General features: G+C 40.4%; 1 protein-coding gene across 13 annotated transcripts in view; it reads right to left on the reverse strand.

Moving 5' to 3' along the window:
- The window catches only part of myo18ab (myosin XVIIIA b), a 300129-nt gene that overhangs the window by 148870 nt on the left and 127869 nt on the right, over positions 1–23390 (reverse strand). For all 13 annotated transcript variants that reach the window (XM_059655209.1, XM_059655208.1, XM_059655207.1 and 10 more), the window contains 5 exons: positions 22960–23102; positions 20977–21077; positions 19049–19112; positions 15222–15366; positions 5224–5397 (listed from right to left, as the gene is read on the reverse strand). In XM_059655209.1, the coding sequence (XP_059511192.1) occupies positions 5224–5397; positions 15222–15366; positions 19049–19112; positions 20977–21077; positions 22960–23102 (627 nt within the window). The remainder of the gene's footprint in view (positions 1–5223; positions 5398–15221; positions 15367–19048; positions 19113–20976; positions 21078–22959; positions 23103–23390) is intronic.

Here is a 23390-nt window from a genome sequence, read left to right on the forward strand (position 1 = left end):
CTCCAGCATCTGCAGTTCCCATTATCTCTATCCTCCAACGTGTCAGGTATGCCTCCAACCATCGGAGCGTTTGATCCCTGATACCCATTGATTCCAGTTTTGCCGGGGCTCCCAGTCGAATGCAGCCTTGATATCAAGGCTGTCACTGTCACTTCATCTCTGGAATTCAGGGACAGTGGGCCACATGACTGCTGGGGGTGGGGGGGGGGGGTGCAGGGTGAATGTGACGAGAGGCATTGCAACAGCTACTTGCAGATGAGTGAAAGGCACTGCTGGAAAGTCTTTGCTTGACTCAGGACACACACACCTCCATTTGCCACCACTTTCAGACAGATATGTAAATGGGCAGTTTAAGATGCAGTGCTAAAATGCCTGTGGCGCTAAAGATCAAAGTCATTAAAATTCCTAGCCATTCTACAATTCTTGCAATGTTACACGTTAGCCAGAAATGAGTGCTTTTTAAAAACAAATCGATTATGTCATTAGTTACTGCAAAAAACTTCTCTAGTTTGTTGTAATAATTTCCAGTTAGTTAATGTTTGACTGTTGATTTTCATTTGTTAAATCAGATTTAGAGTCTTAACACATAAAATCTTGTTCTTCAGTTATTTCCATTCATTGCTTGATTCTATGATTCCATGATTCCGGAAACTCATCTCTTTTTAAAAGATATCACCTTAAAAAGGGAGATAATGGGATCTGCAGATGCTGGAGAATCCAAGATGACAAAATGTGGGGCTGGATGAACACAGCAGGCCAAGCAACATCTTAGGAGCACAAAAGCTGATGTTTCGGGCCTAGACCCTTCATCAGAAAAGGGGGATGGGGAGAGGATTCTGAAATAAATAGGGAGGGGGGGGGGAGGCGGACCGAAGATGAATAGGGGAGAAGATAGGTGGAGAGCGGAGTATAGGTGGGGAGGTAGGGAGGGGATAGGTCAGTCCGGGGAGGATGAACAGGTCAAAGAGGCGGGATGAGGTTAGTAGGTAGGAAATGGAGGTGCTGCTTGAGGTGGGAGGAGGGGATAGGTGAGAGGAAGAACAGGTTAGAGGGGCGGGGGCGAGCTGGGCTGGTTTTGGGATGCAGTGGGGGGAGGGGAGATTTTGAAGCTGGTGAAATCCACATTGATACCTTTGGGCGGCAGGGTTCTTTAACTGGTGAGCCTAACCCTCCCTCCACTGACCCCTTCTCCCACCTCCAACGCAAGTCCTCCTCCTGGGCACCACCCCCAGGCCTCCTAGCCTCCCTCGACCTCTTCATCTCCAACTGCCGTACAGACATTAACCACCTCAACCTCTTCACCCCTCTAACCCACTCCAACCTCTCCCCTGCAGAATGGGCAGCCCTCCGCTCCAATCCCAACCTCACCATCAAACCCGCAGACAAGGGAGGCGCAGTTGTAGTATGGCACACTGACCTTTACATTGCTGAGGCTAGATGCCAACTCTCCGACGCCTCCTCCTACCACCCCCTTGATCATGACTCCACCACCAAGCACCAAACCATCATCTCCCAAACCATCCATGATCTCATCGACTCAGGTGACCTCCCATCCACAGCCTCCAACCCCATTGTTCCCCAACCCCGCACGACCCACTTCTATCTCCTTCCCAAAATCCACAAACCCGCCTGCCCTGGTTGACACATTGTCTCCACTTGTTCCTGCCCCACCGAACTCATCTCCACCTATCTGGACTTCACTTTCTCCCCCTTGGTCCAGGAGCTCCCTACCTACGTCCATGACACCACCCACGCCCTCCACCTCCTCCAGAACTTCCAATTCCCTGGACCCCAACACCTCATTTTCACCATGGATGTCCAGTCCCTATACACCTGCATTCCCCATGCAGATGGCCTCAAGTCCCTCTGCTTCTTCCTGTCCCGCAGACCCAACCAGTCCCCCTCCACCGATGCCCTCATCCACCTCAGCCGAACCTGTCCTCACCCTCAACAATTTCTTTCGATTCCTCCCACTTCCTACAGACTAAAGGGGTGGCCATGCGTACCCACATGGGCCCAAGCTATGCCTGCCTCTTTGTAGGAACAGTCCCTCTTTTGCACCTACACTGGCCCAAACCCCACCTCTTCCTCCGTTACATTGACGACTGTATCGGCACCAACTCATGCTCCCAACAGGAGCTCGGACAGTTCATCCATTTCACCAACACCTTTCACCCCAACCTCAAGTTCAACTGGACCATCTCCAACACATCCCTTACCTTCCTGGACCTTTCTGTCTCCTTCTCAGTCAACCACCTACAAACTGATGTCCATTTCAAGCCCACTGACTCCCACAGCTACCTGGAATACACCTCCTCCCACCCACCTTCCTGCAAAAATTCCATCCTCTATTCCCAATTCCTTCGCCTCCACCGCATCTGCTCCCAGGATGAGGTATTTCACTCCCGCTCATTCCAGATGTCCTCCTTCTTCAAGGGCCGCAACTTCCCCCCGCAGTGGTCAAGAACGCTCTCGACCGTGTCTCCCGCATTTCCCGCACCTCATTCCTCACGCCCCGCCCTCACAATAACCACCAAAAGAGAATCCCCCTAGTCTCCTCACATACTACTCCACCAACCTCCGGATACAACGCATCATCCTCCGACACTTCCGCCATCTACAATCCAACCCCACCACCAAAGACATTTTTCACACCCCACCCTTGTCTGCCTTGCGGAGAGACCACTCTTTCCGCAACTCCCTTGTCTGCTCCACACTCCCCTCCAACCCCACCACACCCAGCACCTTCCCCTGCAACCACACAATGTGCTACATCTGACCCCCACACCATCTCCTTGGCCCCCATCCCAGGCCCCAAGATGACTTTCCATATCAGGCAGATGTCCAGCTGCACATCTGCCAATGTGGTATACTGCATCCACTGTACATGGTGTGGCTTCCTCTATAGTGGGGAAACCAAGCGGAGGTTTGGAGACCACTTTGCAGAACACCTACGCTCAGTTCGCAGTAAACAACTGCACCTTCCAGCCGTGAACCACTTCAACTCCCGCTTCCATTCCTTAGATGACATGTCCATTCTGGGCCTCTTGCAGTGTCATAATGATGCCACCCGTAGGCTGAGGAACAGCAACTCATATTCCACCTGGGAACCCTGCAGCCCAATGGTATCAATGTGGATTTCACCAGCTTCAAAATCTCCCCTCCCCTCACTACATCCTAAAACCAGCCCAGCTCATTCCCGCCTCCCTAACCTGTTCTTCCTCTCACCTATCCCCTCCTCCCACCTCTAGCCGCACTTCCATTTCCTACCTACTACTCATCCCGTCCCCTTTACCTGTCGGTCCTCCCCGGACTGACCTATCCCCTCCCTTCCTCGCCACCCATACTCTCCTCTGTACCTATCTTCTCCTCTATTCATCTAAGGGAACAGGAATGAAAAGCAACGATTTCAAATCTTCACAAAATTTAAATGGTGGGAGTTCTGAATCAACCAGCAACGAACAGGAAATACTCAGTGTTATAAGTTAGCAGAGAAGTCAATAGAAACAGTGATAAGGTAGTCGAGTGCCTTCAGGGTACATATGGAAACTAGAGCTCTGCTTTCAGCTGCATTACCAAAAGGCAGCATATCAATGTGATAGAGGAAAACATACATTGTTGGAGCTCAGTAGGTGTAACAGTGCACAAGTCAGAAAATAACTAATTTCAATTGACTCTTTGAACATGATTGGATAGATTAAAACAGAACCAGGTGAAAACAGTTCCACCCAGCTAGATAACAGTGAGGATAGGTACGAGGTGGAATAATAAAACGTTGCACATAAATTTTGGTGGCAAGGAAGGAAAAATTACTTTTGTCACAATCACAAAGGATGTCATTTGTGACATTAGTAAGAGCTGTTTCAATAATGTGGCAGGGGTGAAAACTTGTTTGGAGGGATTCAAACATGAGACTCCAGCAAAGATGAGCATGAATTTGAGGCACATCACCACTTTCACTTTAATGAGAAAACAAAGATTAAGGGTGAAATGTAATTTGCAAGGACAATGTGATATGTTTGTTCTTTTTGCGGAGGGGTCATGATATCAACAGTTTTAAATTAACAAAGGACAAAGCCATGAGAGAAATTGTTAATAACGTTGATGAACACTGAGTCGGGGAGGGAGAAGTTGGGCAATCAGCAGTTTAGTCAGAATGCGGTCAAGGGGGCAGAAGTGGGTTGCATTGACAAGATTTGCTTTTGAGAGCACAAGCAGAAGTGAGGGAGAAATTGGAGAAGGTTGAGAATAGTGGGTGATGGCAACTCTAGAGGAAGTCTGGTGGTCTGAAGAGAGGGACACAGCTGCGGTTAATTGTACGGTCTCAATCTTAGTGACAAAGTAGTTGATGACCTTTTTGCACACTATTGAAAGTAAGGGTCGTGGGGACAGGTAAAGGTCAAAAACATAACAATTTGCAGCATAGAAAAGAAGCTGGGGTTATCTTTACTTTTCAGAATCATCCTTGAGTAGAGAACAATTTGAGCAGATCAAATTACAATTAGGCAATGTTTTACATGCACCAACCAAATCTGGTGGTGGTCGGCTAGACTAGTTGCCCAACAAGTTTTTGAGTCTGTGTCCCTTAGACTTAAAGATACAGAGATTGGCGCTGTTCAGAAGATAGCCAAAGAGACAGAGTAGTAGTTTTAGTGGGGATTAATTTAGAGTTGAGCGAATCAGTGGTACTTATTTTGTTACCTACCCATATTAATGAGTAATAAATTATCAGAGGTACCACCTTCTACCTGAAGAGTTTAAAAAAATTGAACTGAGGTAAACTAGACATTAGTTGAAATGTATCAATTCTCACAATAAGCTGGGCAATATTACAGGTTAATTGACAGACACCATCATAATTAGATTATTTATCAGTTGTGGGGCTTTGCCGCATTGAAATTGGCTGCACCTTTTCTACCTGTCAAGTATTATCCGTTGATTGTAAAATGTCTATGTACTTAAAGTTCCTTATTTTTCTTCTTTTATATTCAACTGAGACCAATCTCAAATAGCACAATAAAAATAAATGAGTGCTGCTATGTAGCAATACTACGGTGACCAAAAACACAAATATACCCAAATCAAGTCACTAAAACAAAATTTTACTAAGTATACATTAAATAAAAGATACATAATAGTTTTATTTTTAAAAAAATTCTTGACATTATCTGATAAACCATTTTAAAATCAGCAGTTTTGGTCAATATATTGTACAAGTTTTACCTGACCCATCGCATTGTCCACATTCATCTGACCCTTGACGGAAGGAAGTTGATCTCTGAAGTGCACCTTTTGACTGGTGTTTAAAGAGTGCAGAGGACAATTCTTCCAAGTTGCAACCCAGTAGATACGCTGCTTTCTGACCCCATTCATGTCTGGCAAACTGTCTTCTCCCAGCTTGAATTTATTACAATAAATATCAATTTAGTGAGCATGTTCAAATCATTATAACACAAATAAAACTATACATTTAATATGGAAAAAAATACTAAATGAAGACAATGACAAAATGGACATTAACAGTTTGGTAATGTCCAGTTGTAAAGAACAGACAGATAGTGCTAAGACCTAAGTGCTGCTCGATGTTATCCTTCCAGTCAGTATATATATCCTATACGTATTATTTGTAGCAATACGGCAACACAATTGACTAGGATCCTTTTCTACATCATTTTATTTCAAATCAGATTTGGATACTCTTTCATAGGTACTTAATTATGTTACACAGAAAATGCCATATTGTCTAAGGCTAGAAAGGAAAACTATTATCAGAATTTCACTCCAAATTCACACACCTAAATTTAAAATCGTACTATTCAAAGACCCATTTAAACAGCAAGATCAATGGTCGTTTATTTCAGAAGAATAAAGCACATGCACATTCAGATGTATATAAAAGAACACTACATGCATAAATTCAACAATAAAAAAATAAAACACAATAAAAGTAAGCAGTCTTTGACCTGTTCCTTTTCTGAATAATCGAAACTGGAGATAGTAGTTAAGATATAACTAGATTGCATTCTACTGTTTTGACTACATAGTGTTCCTTTGCCATGACAACCGATGGTCCAGTGGGTTTCTTTATTAAGCACAGGTCTAAGACTTCAGATTTATCTTAATTTCATCTAAAACCATTTCAATACCATTCATGCAGGCCATCTTCCTATACAATATTTTGCATATCATATCCCATGGATTTACTTATTTACAAAATCAGTTGTACAAAATATTGTATCATCTCTGTGCTACCTCTTAAAATCAAATGGCCTTTTCCAGTTTGATATTAATTGTTATGGTCACAATGGAGACTATGAACAGTTTTAATTTATTTTGGATGTTAAACTTGTAGTATTCATAGAAGGAACGAAGCTACAAAATTCTTCGTTCGAACATCAGAATTTTATGGTACAAAATCAAAGATCATGATGAACTATATAGACTATCTTAAATAGTTTTATCAAAATTAAAATGCAGTGAACTCATTTACTTGTACTCGAAATCAAAGGGCTCAACTCCACTTGTATTCAAATTCTCAAGTCAGATACTTATCAAAAATAGAAGATTAACTACGTGTTGAGCGCCAATGACTCAAATCCAGGTGGGAATTCGAGTGTTCCCACAAGGAGCTTGAACAGTTCAACCACTTCACTGACACCTTCCACCCGAACCTTAAGTTTACCTGGACCATCTGTGACACCACTCTCCTCTTCCTGGACCCCCCTGTCTCCATCTCTGGCATCCACCTGGAAACCGATATCCATTTTAAGCCTACCAACTCCCACAACTACCTAGAATTTTCCTCCTCTCTCCTTCCTGTAAAAATGCCATCCCCTATTCCCAGATAACAAAGCGTGAAGCTGGATGAACACAGCAGGCCAAGCAGCATCTCGGGAGCAAAAAAGCTGACGTTTCGGGCCTAGACCCTTCATCAGACAGGGGATGGGGAGAGGGTTCTGAAATAAATAGGGAGAGAGGGGGAGGCGGACCGAAGATGGAGAGAAAAGAACATAGGTGGAGAGGAGAGTATAGGCGGGGAGGTAGGGAGGGGATAGGTCAGTCCAGGGAAGACGGACAGGTCAAGGAGGTGGGATGAGGTTAGAAGGTAGGAAATGGAGGTGCGGCTTGAGGTGGGAGGAGGGGATAGGTATAGGGAAGAACAGGTTAGGGAGGCAGGGACAGGCTGGGCTGGTTTTGGGATGCAGTGGGGTAAGGGTCTTGGTTCATAAACAAGAAGGTTGTCGTTTAGGACAACAGTGAATGTGGCCAATTTTCAGGTCAACTATATTTCTGAAATATCATATCAGTTAAACTGATATTGGATTCATTGGCAGTGCCATTATCACACTCCAGTGGAGTAGATTTGCCACATGATTACCTTCTATGAAATTCTAAGCTAGTTCTGATATCTCTCAACTCTCACACCTTTGCTGCTTCATGAAGGTACTTGATGAACCAGAAGAAAATGTTTCTGGTTGAGCAATTCATTCCTCTCTGAACTGAGAGAATAAAAATTGGTGTTGACAACTCTCAAAATACCAAAGACAGATTTCATGACTGTTAAAAATATATTAAATTACAAGAGACAATATATTGTGCTGATGAGACACAAAGGAACATTGGCCATTAAATGAATGGGCCATAATGTGGCAGATGTGGCCTGGCATGAAGTTTGTTGGTTCAAGAAAATTAGATTGGTACATTTTTCTCATGGTTAAAAATCTAGCACTCAGACAAGAGAAGTTTTAACAGTACATGCGAGTAAACCATTTCAAGTTAACAAAATTCAAAAAGCAATCAAAATAATGATGGAAAGTTGGCTTAAGTTCAATGAGTGGGATTACAAAGAGAAATTATGCTTTAGTTTATACAATGGGATACTCCAAACTATGGGCTGAAACCTTAAATGCAGTAATGGCCACCATGGTGTTCAAACTAAGTGCTAACAGTTGTCGGGCACCTTTAAAACTTTGTGGGGTTGTTTTCTAATGGTGGGCATGGCCCAATGGACTCCAAGGCCTGTTTGCTGCTGTTTAAACACATTCTACCAGAATCAGTTTTAAAAACGTTAATATTAGGACTAGGTTATTTATGAGGGAAATCAGTAAGCAGAAATCAGTAATGTGTAATTTAAACGCAATTGATAAAAATGTGAAACTGAAAGCTAGTCTCAGTGGTAACCATTGCAACTACCAGTGATCATGAGAATAACCCATCTTGTTCACTAATGTCCTTAAGGTGATCAGCCAATTTTACCTGATCTGGCCCACGTGCAACTCTAGACCCAGCACAACAGGGTTGGCTCCTAACTGTGCATCAAGATAGCTTAAAAAGACATTAATTTAGGAGCAATTAAGGATGGGCAACAAATACATTCGGCACACATCTATGAAAGAATTTTCTAAAAAAAGTCACTTTCACTCAAAGCATAATAGAAAGCTGGCATTATTTTCCTTAGAAGTGTTCAGGAAATTGGGCTTTCAACTCTGTAATCTTATACATGCTGGATAAGTGCATCAACTGATTCGAAGCCATGTCAGCTAACTGGGATAAAACAAAGATGATGTTTTAAATCCAAAACAAAAATAAAAACTGCTGGAGAAGTTCAGCTGGTCTGGTAGCACTATGGACAGACAACAGAGTTGATGTTTCAAGTCCCTTCTTCAGAACAAAGAATATTTTGAAGGGGGGGGGGTCACTGGGCTCAGAATGTTAACTCTGCTTTCTCTCCACAGATCTGCCATACCTGCTGAATCTCTCCAGCAATTCCTATTTCTGATGGACTTGAGCTACAGATCAGCATGGCCTACTGGAGTTCGGAAGTGTTCCAACATGAATTATCACCTTCAGAAGAGCCAAAGTGAGAAACCAATGGGAAAATGGAGAATAGAGTAATGTTTTGCTCTATTTATCATACACTTTTTCTGGTAATAGAAGTACTGGATAAAATGATGGTCTGTCCCAAGTGATTTAACTGCAACTGGCAATTTGCATTAAATGTCTGAAAATCTACGTGTGCAATAAAATGAAATTAAATGGCAAATGCATTAGTAGGGCTTCACTGAATACATTAGATGAATGATTGTTGACATTTCAAAATTAAAGGAAATGGAATGAAAAACGCCCAATCACTAGCTCAATGAAGGTCTGCCCCATGTAGAAATGGATATTTAGAAGAAAAAAAGTAGCTTTGCAGAGAATATATATGTATATAATGAACATTTTTACCTTCATCACCATCTGTGTTGTAATGGAACAGCATGCAACATGCAAACAAAACAAAATGTTAGAAGGCAATTTTAACATTCATCAGTTAATAAAACAAAACTATAGACCTGCGAAACAAGCAAATAATGTTTTCCATGGTTAATCACTAATATTAACAGTCCATGCTTACAACAATTAGTTCAAAAAAGGAAAGTACATGTGAGCGTTCAAAATGAACACATTGTCAACAAATTCAGTTTTAACTATCCACTAACTTACAATGCAACCTCTTATAAATATTACCAAGCAGCTCATTGATCATTTAAGAATTAAAATAATTGGTACTGTTGCTTAATAATAATTGATTTGAACACAGGGCTTTGAGATTTGCTGCATGCTATTTGAACAACAGTGCTACTAATGACACATCTGTTGACCTAACTGCTGTCTAAAAAGGAAGTTCTAAGAAGTTTTAAAAACTACAAATAATTAATAAAAATGCAACATTAAGATATCAAAATTGTCACAGTTTTTTGAACTACTGTGGAATCAAAGTTTCATTAAATTATGTTAAAGGAATTTTTTTGCATTGTTGTGTTAGAACTGAGCTTATTGCACATTAAGTTCTTGATGCTGTATTTGCAGAGGTAAAGACATCACCTGATTCAATAAACAGCTGTAGTTTGTATTCACACTGCCAGAGGAAAGTTCTGTGCCTGATAGCAAACATTTGTACACACCTCCAGTGTAAATCAGTTTTTAACATTTTGTAATTTCAGGCAGGAAAGCCTTGGAAAAAATATTTGCTTTGGTTTCCACACATGAAGGAAGTTTAACATGACACTCAGAGGTGATAACCTGTCAACTGAAACAGTTACAATGCAGGAGAGGAACAGAGTTTTAGAAGGTGGGTTTTGTTTGAGAGTGGAAAGAATGAAATGTTATGCTTGTTTTAAAATTACTCTTTTGAACAGAAATCTAAATGAGAATTTCATGAAAACTCTTAAATAACACTTGCAGTGCCATCTTGTGGATGAGTTACAAATTGACATGGCAGCTTGAAGAAAGGCTTGAATACACATAATAGCTACTTTGATTTAGTGCCATAAGTCAAGCAGTTCTGAAAGGTTTTGAGCAATTATGTAACCTTTTATTTAGGGTATTTGTTTTGCAACTCAATGGTGTGTTGTTGGTTGTAAATACAGGAAATTCCAGCTCACAAACTTTTCAGCAGTATATCAAAGAGTGTCAAGGACTGGAGACTACTTGTTTCCTCCCAAGCTTGGGGCATAGCAGTAGCTGAACAGAAACAGATGTAGGTCATTTCGCAGCCCGTATTGCACACCTCCCAAGTCTATTAAATCATCATCTCACTAAAAGATGTATGATACAATTCCCTTTTCCCCTACATCCTTTATTCAGCATTTCTTAAAAGGAGCCAGGCATCATGCGTATAGACAAGGTGACAGGTAAGGGGATTTAACAATAAACTGGTGACTTCAACTTTTAAAACAACAGAAAAGAATGCATTCAATCATCCATGAGGAAAATATAAAACGTACATGACATCCATGTCTGAAATATTCACATGGCACAGCAAATCACAGGATAAAGTGTTATAGATTAATGTTATTTCCAATAACAAGATGCTCACATTTAACAAAACTTAATTATTATAAAATGCCTTTATCATAAAGCATTTGAGTTTTTATTAGCAAATGTGGACCAATTAAATATGATGCCAAACAGCAGTTGCTATAAAGTATAAATAATTAATAAATTCAACTGGACGGTATGGTGGGTCAGTGGCTAGCACTGCTGCCTCTCAGTGCCAGGAATCCGGGCTCGATTCCACCCTTCGGTGACTGTGTGTAGTTTGCACATTCTCTCCGTGTCTGTGTGGGTTTCCTCCCACAGTCCAAAGATGTGCAAACCAGGTGAATTAGCCATGCTAAATTGCCCATAGTGCTCAGGGTTGTGTCGATTAGGTGGGATATAGGGGGATGGGTCTGGGTGGGATGCTGAGGTTCGCTGTTCACTTGTTGGGCCTCGCAGCCCGTTTCACTGTTCAATTAAAGCTGTTTTGTCAATCAATTAGTATCCTTTTCTCCTGTAGTATAAATTGTAATGATCTTTTGAAATTCAACACTCTTGCATTGGTCTGACCCTTGTAAGATGGAAAAGTACATTTCCTACACTGTAGAAATTCTATGGTACTCTGGATACCAATATCCAGCCCTCTTAAAAACACTAGAATTTTTGTTTTACTGACACAATACTTTTCTGATATGTACTGCATCCATTTGACAAAATTAAATTGTTTTAATTTTCGGGCATTTAAACAGAACCTGCTCATTTTTACTTTTCCCATCATCTACGAGGAAGAAATAGTTTGCACGCATTTATCACATTGAGCAGAAGACTAATCAATCTGTTTGTTATCTAGGTTAAGTTTTTTTTAAATCTATTCAAATTGCTTCAAAAATTGAGGCTTCAGGGAAAACTGTAATCAATTAGGATGAAAACAAATTTGGAGCCTGGGCAAAATTTATTGTGGATATATAGCGTGTAATGCAGTTTAAGAGCTATGAAATTATACAAGAAATTTTCATTTTACGACTGCCAACTTTAAAATCATGTTCCAGCAGCAAAGCAGCTGGCCCTATGTAATACAAGTTGACTTCCCCAACAGTGACCTATTTTTACCATGCCTTTAATGTAGTAAAATGAAAGTAGCATTTTTATTTGAGCCTGCTGTGTTCATCCAGCTCTACGCCTTATCTCAGATTCTCTAGCATCTGCAGTTCCCACTACCTAGAAAACAGTCATATACCCCAGATGTAAATACTGTGCATATAATTTAGTTATAATAATTTAGTTGCATGGAAATTTTGTTAAAAAAACTGGAAGCAGAAGGCATTAAACTCTTGCAAATGGCTGGAATTTAAATCTCCTTGCCAACACAAGGGTATGTTGCTAAGTCTGGAGGCATAAAATTGGGGACCATGCAGAAGCACTATGCCTGTCATCAACTATCAATTGATAATTGTAGCTGGGGAGACACTGCATATCTTGCTCATTGTTATGCCAATTCGGTCTCTTCTGGTGGGGACTTTTCCAATGGCAGTGAAGGCTGAATCCCAGTGTCCGTGCGACGAGTCATCTGCCCAATCAAGCTGTCCACACCCCACCCAATCTTACACTTAAGAAAACATCATTATTTGATTCTTTCGCTTTGATGGAACAGATTACATTTTAACTGAAACGTGATCACTGTTTCACTGTTTGCTAAAAAATATTGTTGCAATCTATTGGGTGGGGTGTTAAAAAGAGGGAGACAATTTGCTCTCCTAACTTGGTCCAAACACCTGCAAAAATGTTAACATGGCTAGCCTTAGAGCTGACTGTTAATTCAGTTGTTATTCAATCTTATTATCACTGAACAAGCCAAAAAAAGTTGACCTGTCTCCTCTCCACCTATCCTCTCCTGTATCCATCTTCTCTCCACCTCCTCCTCTCTCCCTATTTATCTCAGAATCCCCTTCCCCTACCCCATTTCTGAAGAAGGGTCTAGACCCAAAACATCAGCTTTCCTGCTCATCTGATGCTGCTTGGCCTGCTGTGTTCATCCTTATCTCAGATTCTCTAGCATCTGCAGTTCCTACTACCTCTAAAACAGTCATATACCCCAGATGTAAATACTGTGCATATAATTTAGTTATAATAATTTAGTTGCATGGAAATTTTGTTTAAAAAATTCTGGAAAAAAATTAGAAATAGGCAAAATTCTTTACCTCACTAACAGGTGTTTTTATATAACCATAGCATTTTAATTTAAACTTTTAAAAATTGAATTTTTTTTTGAAAAACATAACAGAGAGTAGACAACAGTAATGCAGTGGGCACAATTTATATAAACTTAACAGAATGGGGATTTGGTAAAGTGCACCATTATAGACTAATGAATAATATCAGAGAATGTAGAGTCAGCAGACAAGTGGCAGAATCTACTGCTATCTGATTTCAAGGCAGAAATTAGAGTGTGAACAAACAGTAGTTACTCAAAATGGCAGACAGTGTTTTACAATGGAATCTAAAATACAATTTCCAAAGTTAAGCATAGCACCAGATTGGAAAGGATAGTCAACAAGTGGGAAGACTACAGGAAATTATGGAAGAACATTAACAAATGTGCAGAATGGGTACATGTTTGACAAAAGAAATTCACCACAGTTAAATGTGGGGTAGTATGAGGTAGGAAGAATTAAAGTTACTTATTACTTGGAAGGTGCAAGTCTAGGTGGGGAAGGAGAACAGAGGGACCATGAGGTAGAGGTACACCAATCACTCTCTGATGAAGGGTCTAGGCCCGAAACGTCAGCTTTTGTGCTCCTGAGATGCTGCTTGGCCTGCTGTGTTCATCCAGCTTCACACTTTGTTATCTTGGATTCTCCAGCATCTGCAGTTCCCATTATCACTAAATATTGTACAACAGGTTAGCAAAAGCAGAACAAGTACTAGACTTTACTTCTAGAAGGATAGCATTGAAGAAAAGCAGGAAATTTATATTAAATCTTGATTAGGCTGTATTTATACTGCATTTTGCTCTGATCAACCCACTATAAAAAAAGGAATTAAAAGGGACTAGAGGCGCTGCTCCCCATGAGGGGGAACATTCCCTTTGCATGTACTCTTACTAAAACTTTTCCGAATCTTGAATACCTCTATTAGGTCAAGCACCAAGAAAGCTAGTAACACAACAGTTTCTGATATATTTACCCATTTAGTTTTGGTTTCATTTTTGTATATCTAATTTGCACCCTCTATAGTGCCTTAAATCCCTTTTTTAAACAATATATTGACCAAAGTAACATGCAGAATAAATATAGTCCAATCAAGGTTTAAAGGTAAATTTCCTGCTTTTCTTCAATTCTATGCTCCTAGAAATTAAGTCTAGTACTTTTTCTGCCTTAGCTAACCTGTGACACAACATCTACTGACTGATGCATTGCTACTTCAAGGTGTCTCTGTTCCTCAATCCCACCTAGATTTGCCCCTTCCAGGCAATAAATAACTTCACTATGCTTCTTAACACAATGTACTACCATATACTTAACTTTTGAGCCCAAAACTAGAACAAAAAGCAGAACAGTGGGCAAATCTACAGTTGACAGCACCAAAGTCATGCAGAACTTAACGTGCATAACACAAAATTGCCCAGTTGCACCTAAACTTCGCATTCAGGTCTAACAACTGGTATAGGACAACATTCTACACAGTCAGTAGGCTTGCACATACCCAGCGTGGGCAGGCCCACCTGAACACAGAACATAGAACAATACAGCGCAGAACAGGCCCTTTGGCCCTCGATGTTGCGCCGACCTGTGAACTAATCTAACCCCCTCCCCCTACACTATCCCATCAGCTTTGGGCAAGTCCCACATTTTCAACTGCTGGCTGCCAGTTTTCAAATGCATTACAAAAGGGCAGCTAGGAGTTGAATTGCTTTTCCTTCGTCTCTGATTTTACAGAATAATAAAAAGAGACAGTGAGTTTTAAAATATTAGTATTTTCAAAATCTTGAGCAGCAAGAATTAAATTCAATCAATTCACAAGACACAACACAAAGATATATGTAACTACTTTTGCCAAATTTAGAATTTGTAAACAATTATAAAATTGGATATTAAAATGTGATGGGAATGAATGTCAATGGACACTCTCTCATCTGTTTGCTATACCTTTCGTGAAAGAACTGTAAATCTCTTGACCAAAATATCATTCATTTTACCTGGGATTCCAAGACTCTTCCACCAAAGCTATAGTAGGCAAGTGGAAGAACCCCAGGGAAATTCACCACCACTACTGTTCAAATAAAATAGATGTACTGATTTCACAAAAGCTATCCATAGGTTTATGTAACAAACAATAAGTATATAGGTATGGTCAGGAAAAGTCTGCCAAATAAAATTAAGATTCATATTATTGAATTGTTCCTAAATTCAGCACATTACCTTTAGTGGCTCCTGCTGCCCCCAGGTGGTAGATGGCACCCAAGATATGCCAAAAAGCTTTCTGTTCATCAACTGAAATACCAAGCACTTTCATAGCAGCTTGAAGTTTATTAAATTGTTGAGCTGCCTTTTGCTTCTCTTCGGGCTGCAAAAGTAATTGTTTTGACAGTGAAATACACACAGACAAAATGCAAGAATATTTATGTACAGGCACATGTGCTGAGTAAAATCACTACTACATACTTTCAGTTTATACAGTAATAAAATCATCTATTTGCCTTTTTACACTACTGTTCTTAGAGATCTTACCTCATGGAGGAACAAGAGTCGAATGTTTACTAGCCCTTTAACTGCTGCTATTTGGCAATGGAATTTTTTAAAAATGGATTTAAAGAAAGATAATTAACCCACATCCAACTGATTCTGTACATGAACAAGACTTAAGCAGCTTGGTTGAGCAGAAGTGCAGAATATCTGAAGTAAGGAAACTTACTGCAACATAAGAAAGAGTTTTATCCCCACATCATATTTTCATAAACGTAAACACAAAAGAAACTTAGTCTTCAACTTTACTTGATAACAGGTTAACTTGCCAATGTGTTCCATATTTACATCTTCAATCTGATGAGGTGAAATAAACACTACGTAAATTGTGAAAAGGTTGACAATACGTCACCACTCAAAGTGAAAGTTAAATATTTTATGACTGAGATATACTTTTGCTTTGGAACAACCATCAAGATTTCAACTCAGATATCCTAATGGCCTGTCAGCAGTTACAGCAGAGTAGGTTGGAATTGCAAACTCAAATCTGCAATCCAGCCAACTCCACACGACCTGTCTGCAAAACTGAATTTCCAGATGGGCTATTCCCCCGCATCTGGAACCCTCCATCTGGATAATTCAGAGGTTCTAATTCACTTCACATTAATTGCCACTCAGACGTTAGTTGGTTAAAAACTTACAATAATTCCTGAGCATTAAAATGATTCCTCTCACCCTTCCAAACTCATTACTGTCAAAAGTTCATCTTAAAAACAAGACCTAACACACCCCAGGCCCCTGATCGCACCCCTGTTGATACACCACCACCCCCTCCAACCCAGGAGTGATACACCACATCTCTGATCATACCCTTATCTGACATTTCAATCCCACTTGGACCAGAGAACTCCCTGAGCAGATCCAACACTCCCAGCTTATCCTCATCAGTACAGCATGGAACTGAAGGAACACACCAGGTGAGGCAGCATCAGTGGAGCAGGAAAGTCAACGTTTCGGGTTGGGAACCTTCATCAGGATTGGGGAGGGGGAAGGGAGCTGGGAAATCAATAGGAAGGAGGGATGGGGCTGGGGGATAGGTTGGTGGGATGGTGATAGGCGGATGCAGGTAGGGGGTAGTGGAGATTGGTCATCCTCACATACCACCCCACCAACCTCCACAACCAGAGCATCATCCTCCACCACTTCCACCCCCTGCAATCGAACCCCACTAAAGAGATATTTCCCTTCCCCGACATCTGCCTTCCGTAGGGGCTGATGACTCCACAACTCCCTCATCCACACCACGCTCCCCACCACATCCAGTACCTTTCCCTGCAACTGCAGAGGGTGCTACACCTGTCCCCACACCTCACCTCTCAGCCCCAACCAAGGCCCAAAACAAACTTTCCAAATCCAATAGCTGTTCACCTGTACATTCTCCAACCTGGTCTACAGTATCCATCACTCCTAATGTGGCCTCCTCTACATCGGTGAGACCAGCTGCAGACTTGGTAACATATTCGTGGAGCATCTGCGCTCTATACGCTGCAATCAACACCACCTTCTGGTTGCCAACCATTTCATCACCCCCTCCCACTCCCTTGGTGACATGTCCATCCTGGGCTTCCTCCAGTGCCACAATGATGCCACACGCAAGCTGGAGGAACAACACCTCATGTTCTGCCTCGGGTGCCTACAGCCCAATGCCCTGAACATAGAATTTAACAGTTTCAAAATCTCCCTACCCCCTCGGCCTCATCCCATATCCAACCCACCCTCTCATCCCTGCCTCCTTGACCTGACACAACCTGTCCATCTGCTTTCCCACCTATCCGCCCCACCCTTCCCAATTGCCAATCCCTACTACCCCTTACCTGCATCCACCTATCACCATTCAACCTACCTTCCATAGCCCCACCCCTCATCCCTCCATTTCCCAGCTCCCTTCACTCTCACCAATCTGGTAAAGAGTTCTGACCCAAAATGTCGACTTTCCTGCTCCTCTCATGCTGCCCGACCTGCTGGCTTCCTCCAGGTCAACACTATATTGACTCTGACTGCAGCATCTGCAGATCTTATTTTCTGCCAGTTTATCCTAAGTACCTGTTCAGTAAGCTGGTACCCTGGCATCTTATCTCTTACACTTACATTACATATTTACCCTTTCACAGGAATTGTCAAAATGGCTGGTCATGCTGTCAGACATTTAAATCATAGTCACAGTTGTAGGGACTGTAACAAGGTCAGCCAGGTGGACCTCATACGAGTTCCCTGAATGGACCAGATTAACACTCCCAATCGGGGAGCCCTGGCTGACACAGATATAAACAGGAGTGTCAGACGTTCTGTTCACTCAGATAACTGGCTCTAAAGAAGCTGGACCAATGTCAAGGACTATCCACATGTAAATAAAGAGTGAATTAGTGACAGGATACCAGCTTCTGAAGAGTAATTTCACACAACATGCTACAAAAAGTGATGAAGTTTCTCCGATGATTTTCTTCATTGCTTGACTTGTGTATTCCTAGACAAGCTTGTCACGTGAAACCTTCGTCCACAAATCATCAGTGCAGTACAATAAAGGCAAGTGGATGAACTTTTGCCCAGTTAGGGTCAGAAATGGGAGATCCAAACCTGAAAGGAGTATCTGGGACAAGATATTCTAGTAGTTTGCAAAGGGTGCAATACTTCCCTTCATTGATAGTTCAACGTAGCCATGATTTAAAATCCTTCAGATTCTATGCAAACAGTACCCTAGAAGGACAAGATGTTCTGGTGGGATTTTGCCCAGACTATTAACTTGTCACTTCTCTCTAGAATGTTCTTCAAAGGATTTGTTGCTACTTTGGATTTCCAGTTTCCACAGTATTTTGATAACACAGTGTGGAACTGGAGGAACACAGCAGTTTCTGAAGGGGGGTCCCGGTCCGAAACGTCAACTTTTGTACTCCTCTGATGCTGCCTGGCCTGCTGTGCACCTCCAGCTCCACACTATGTTATCTCTGACTCCAGCATCAGCAGTTCTCACTATCTTCAACAGTACTTTAACTTTTTGTTCATCTCCCAGTTACACTGCCTTTAAATTTTATGTCATCTATCTTATGTATTTGTGCCTGGAGATCTAGCACTTCCTTTTATTTGATACTAGTTCATGTATTCCAATTTCCTTCAACTTTCTGCACAGCTACACTAAATACTTTCAAATTAATAAATCTTTGTTACTGAATACATCAACTATGTCCATTATTGGAAATTAAAACTTTATTCGGCTGCCCAAAGTCCATGCACACTTTTCCTGATATCAGTGTCTTTAAAAATGGCATAGTTATCTTACTTAATATTTTAAGTACATCTAAACTCCATCAGCTTACTGCACTAAAAAGAATCAGAAACAAATCTGCAACAAAGGACCAGATTAACACTTCCCTTTCCTCTCCCAACTTTTAAACTCCAAATGAATTCCTCCTGAATTGATTATTTTACTGAATGAGTAGAATAAAACTGGAGAATATAGATTGCAAATATTAAATATTACATCAAAAAATAAGTTAAGTATCAGTTACCTTTGATAAAGGTACAATTCCAAAAGCACTGTTTTCTGCGAAGTGATTCAAATGAAGCTCAGTTCTGAGAGTAACAAAAATATGAATAACCAAGATCTTGTATAGAAATCTGCAAAGTTAGCAGTACAGGAGGTTCTTTAACCTTCAACAATAGTATAAAATGTACATTACTGAGTGCACATCATCTATTGTACACATTTTTCTTTCCACTAATTTCAAGATAAAATTAAAATGACCTCCACAGACTATGTACCTTAGCAGGCATTAATTTTGGGCTGGTCACTTTTTGAAAAATTTGAAGAACACCCCTTGAAATTCGACACCACATTTAGGTTATACAGAGTCAAAAAGAACAAACGTAAAATTGGATTCTTTCAAAGGTACTTAAAATTAGAAGGAAATATCTGTTCTTTATTTAAATAAATTGTTTCAACCTACAAGATTACAACAAGACGTTTCGATAAGGCATGATGGGTTCAGACATTTTGGCCATATTTGGAATAGCTATATGTTATAGTGATTCTGGATGGTTAAACAAGCTGACCTGCTAAGTACCTGAAACCAAACAATTCAGCAGGATTGATAGTCAGTCACGAGATATTTGCACCAGGAAGAGAAACTTTGAGAGCTTTACAAATGTGGCCTCTGTGCCCCTAGATTAAAGATGGGAAACCTAATTGGGATATCCACTTATGATCATGCTCCCACTACAAGTAGGCACATGGATGTTAAGGAGACAGATTTATGTCACACAAAACCACAAAAAATAGAAACAGGAATCGGATGTTCAGCCTTTTGAATCCACTCTGCCATTTAGTGACATTACGGTTAATCTTTGGCTTCAATACCATGCTCCTTACTGCTTTTACTATGTTACTCTCTGATAGTGAATTGATCAAATTGTCAGTGAATACTACCACTTACATCCTACTATAGCTACATGGTCAAAGTGCTAAAGGGCACCTATGGAAGTATTAAAGGCATTTCATATTTGACATACCATCTACTTTACCCTATCCTCTTTCCTCTCTAAAAATTAGTATGATGTAGCAGGGGATTTGGTACTAGATTTGAAACTACCTAGTCAATGACAGAATTACAAACTGAAATTCAATATGCATCGACGTTACCAGAGAGTCAAACTGCCTGAAAGTAGAGAACAAAGAGCAAACCTAAGAAATACATTCCAAGAGAAACACATCCAATAAGAGTTGAAGAAAAAGTGAGATCTGAGAAATTGTTTTGCAAGTGCAGCTTCCAGTCATCAGCCAAGATTAACTGAAAATATTTATGCATTTTGAAGGTTTCCTTTTAACCTAAAAACACACTCACATGGCACAAGGACATGCTCAATGTGTTATCTTGGGGATTAAGGAATTTGTGTTCTAACTTTTAAACCTATTGCTATTAAAAATGTATTTTAAATAAAAAAATCATTCTCGCTGCAGAAGTGGAACCCATTATATTCACAACTTCCACGATAATCCACAGAATGACAATCAAATTGACATTTTCTAGGAGTCCCAAAAGTAAATCCATCCTTTTACTCAAGGATTGTAAAACAGAACTTTTCCAACAATTCAATTTACGGAAAGATTGCAAAAAAGAAAAATCAAAGAAACCATTGACTGTGGGCCAAAATATTCAAAACTGTTTTAAATCATAGGGCAACAACTGGTAACATTCCTCATTTCAGGTCAATTTGTCTTTCATTCTAAAGTTTGGACATATTCTTATAATAGTAATTAGAATAGTTTTGATTCTTCAAGTAATAATATGCTGAAAGTCACAATTAGGGTCAAAGGTCAACCCCTATTTAAAAATTCTACTAATTTTGTTATTAACAGAAAGAAATTACAGGGATAAAAGATAAAATAATCATCCACACAAAATCAAAACAAGTAGGAGATTTGAAATTATTTCTGTACCTGAGACTACTGTCAGCACCAGCCATCAGGTAGTAGAACACATTGAATGCACCTTCATTGTCTGGACGCTTAGACACCCTGAGTTTCTCCAAAAGCATAGTCTAAGAAAATAAAAAAGAACTGCTGAAAATATCCTTTTTTTTAAAATAAAGTATCAAATCAATACTGTTTACCTAAATTAACGGACCGTACCTATCTTTCTAGGATTCAGTGAGACCAATTTGTGAGCCTCATTACACACAAGTACAGGGTTGAGACAAGACTTGTAGCACAGTGGTACTGCCCCTACCTCTGGTCCAAGAATGCCTGGGTTCAAGTCTCATCTACTCCATATGTATTAGCCATTCTGAAAAGGTTGATTAGAAAATAGCTAGAAAAGGTCAGCTATAAAACTACAGACTGGTATCCTTCACCAGAATCATCTGCAAATGTTTTGAACACATCTGGCCTCATATGGCACAGTGGTCATGTCCCTAACTCTAGGCCAGAATGCCAAAATTGAAGTACTACCTGTTCCAGAGATGTGATTGAACATCTCTGAACAATTGATTGGAAAATATCTATAATATCTTGTGGTCCAGGTGTTCGAGTTCCTACCTGTGAGCCAAAAAAACCTGGGTTCAAGTTTCACTTACCTGCAGGCATATCATAGTATGCCCAAATGGGTTGTTCAAAACAATTATAATACCACAGCAATGATTCCCAAAACCACAATGGCACGTAATGAAGCTCCGTGTCAATGCCTTGCAAAATACACCCAAGTGTATAAAGTCACATATATTTTTCCTTCATCTTAAATTCAAAAGACATTGTTGTAGTAGGAACAGTAGACATAAGAATGCATAATCAAAAAAAGTACATCACATAGCTGAAGGCAAACGAGGGGATAGGAAACTGTAACGTGTATCGCAATCAAATCATTTAATTTGAAACCAGACTAGCTACAGTAAACAGAATGGGGTAAAATATATCACCCTAATGCACACAAAGGGACTTCATGATTGGAATACATGCAAATGCTAGGAACCATCATAATCGAGTGGAGTGCTATATAGTGACAGATGGATCAGGAGAAGATCACTCTTACAACACAAAGTGGAGAGGCTCCCCATTGATGTTGTAGAGCCACAAGCATCATCTAACTTGGGGATGAGATGACTGCCCTGGCTGGTCACTGTCTAAAATGCGATGGACTCCACTGCTGCAGAATGCACACCGTCAGGGGACCCATTAGTAGGTCAAAAGAGATCCAATACTCTTAGATAGGAGTGTTTAGATTTACAATGCACTAAACAGAGACTTATCTGGGAAGTGTGAAGCCCTGTAACAATTGCACATATCCTGCAGTCCTATGATGCTCAAGAAGCCTATGGAACCAATGAGATAGTAAAAATGTATAAATGTGAGATTCAAATTAGGATCAGGGATGCAATCTCGAAGTGTGGTTTTCTCTGTGTACACTTGTAGATAAACTTGTTGTTATCCAAAACAGCAATTACCTCCAATCAAACAAATCGGTCAGTCAAAAGGACAAGTGAAGAGGAGGGATAAAATTCAAGTGTAGGGCTGAGGTTACTGAGAGCCTGCTATGAAGTGAAGGAAGAAGGGAATATTTAAAGAACAGAACTAGAAGAGCACTGGGTGTAAGTGGAAAAAAAATGACAAAAATCAAGCTAAGTGTTGTCATCGAGGGATTTCAGTTTACTAAATGAGGGCTAGTTAGCTGCAACGGACAAGTGGAATTTAGTGCTGAAGACGATATGGATAGCTGTATCTTGGATCCATTGGAATTCATTGCGAGTAGAGAATAAATAAAAAGGCCAGACCAATTTCTTTGTACATCGTACTCTGAAGGCTCACCTTCTGGCAAAGTTTGCAAAGGAACAAATGGGATATCCATTAAAAACTTGGGCTGGTCATTATTCACAGTCTGAATATTTTCCCACACAGCAAACATGGGCTAAAGGGTTATATACTTCTTACCTGAATAGAAGCTGAAGCCACCTGACCAGCCTGATCAAAGTCAAGTGAGATGATCTGTGAAAAACGTGTGGCATTGCTATTCATACTTGTACTGCTATTACCAAAGGCTTCCAAAACAGAATACACAGCCTGCCATTTCTCCACTATACATTTGAAAAACATAACAGAAAGACAGATATTAGTGAAGGCTTAAAAGACAGAATGCTTTCAATGTAACATCTAATAAAATGATGTGAATACATAAGTCATCAGGTAGAATACAGCTTCAGTTCAGTCAATGAATTTCTTTGGGACAGAAGTTAATCTTCTGGCCTCCTGGCCTGGCATAGCTTTTACTACATGACTTGACAAGGCATTAATTGCATGCTAGAATGGCTTGGTGTATCAATTTAGAAGTAAATTATTTGAGGAAGTCTATATGCCAATCCACA

This window comes from Stegostoma tigrinum, chromosome 27 (genome assembly GCF_030684315.1).
Source record: "Stegostoma tigrinum isolate sSteTig4 chromosome 27, sSteTig4.hap1, whole genome shotgun sequence".
Lineage (NCBI taxonomy): Eukaryota > Metazoa > Chordata > Chondrichthyes > Orectolobiformes > Stegostomatidae > Stegostoma > Stegostoma tigrinum.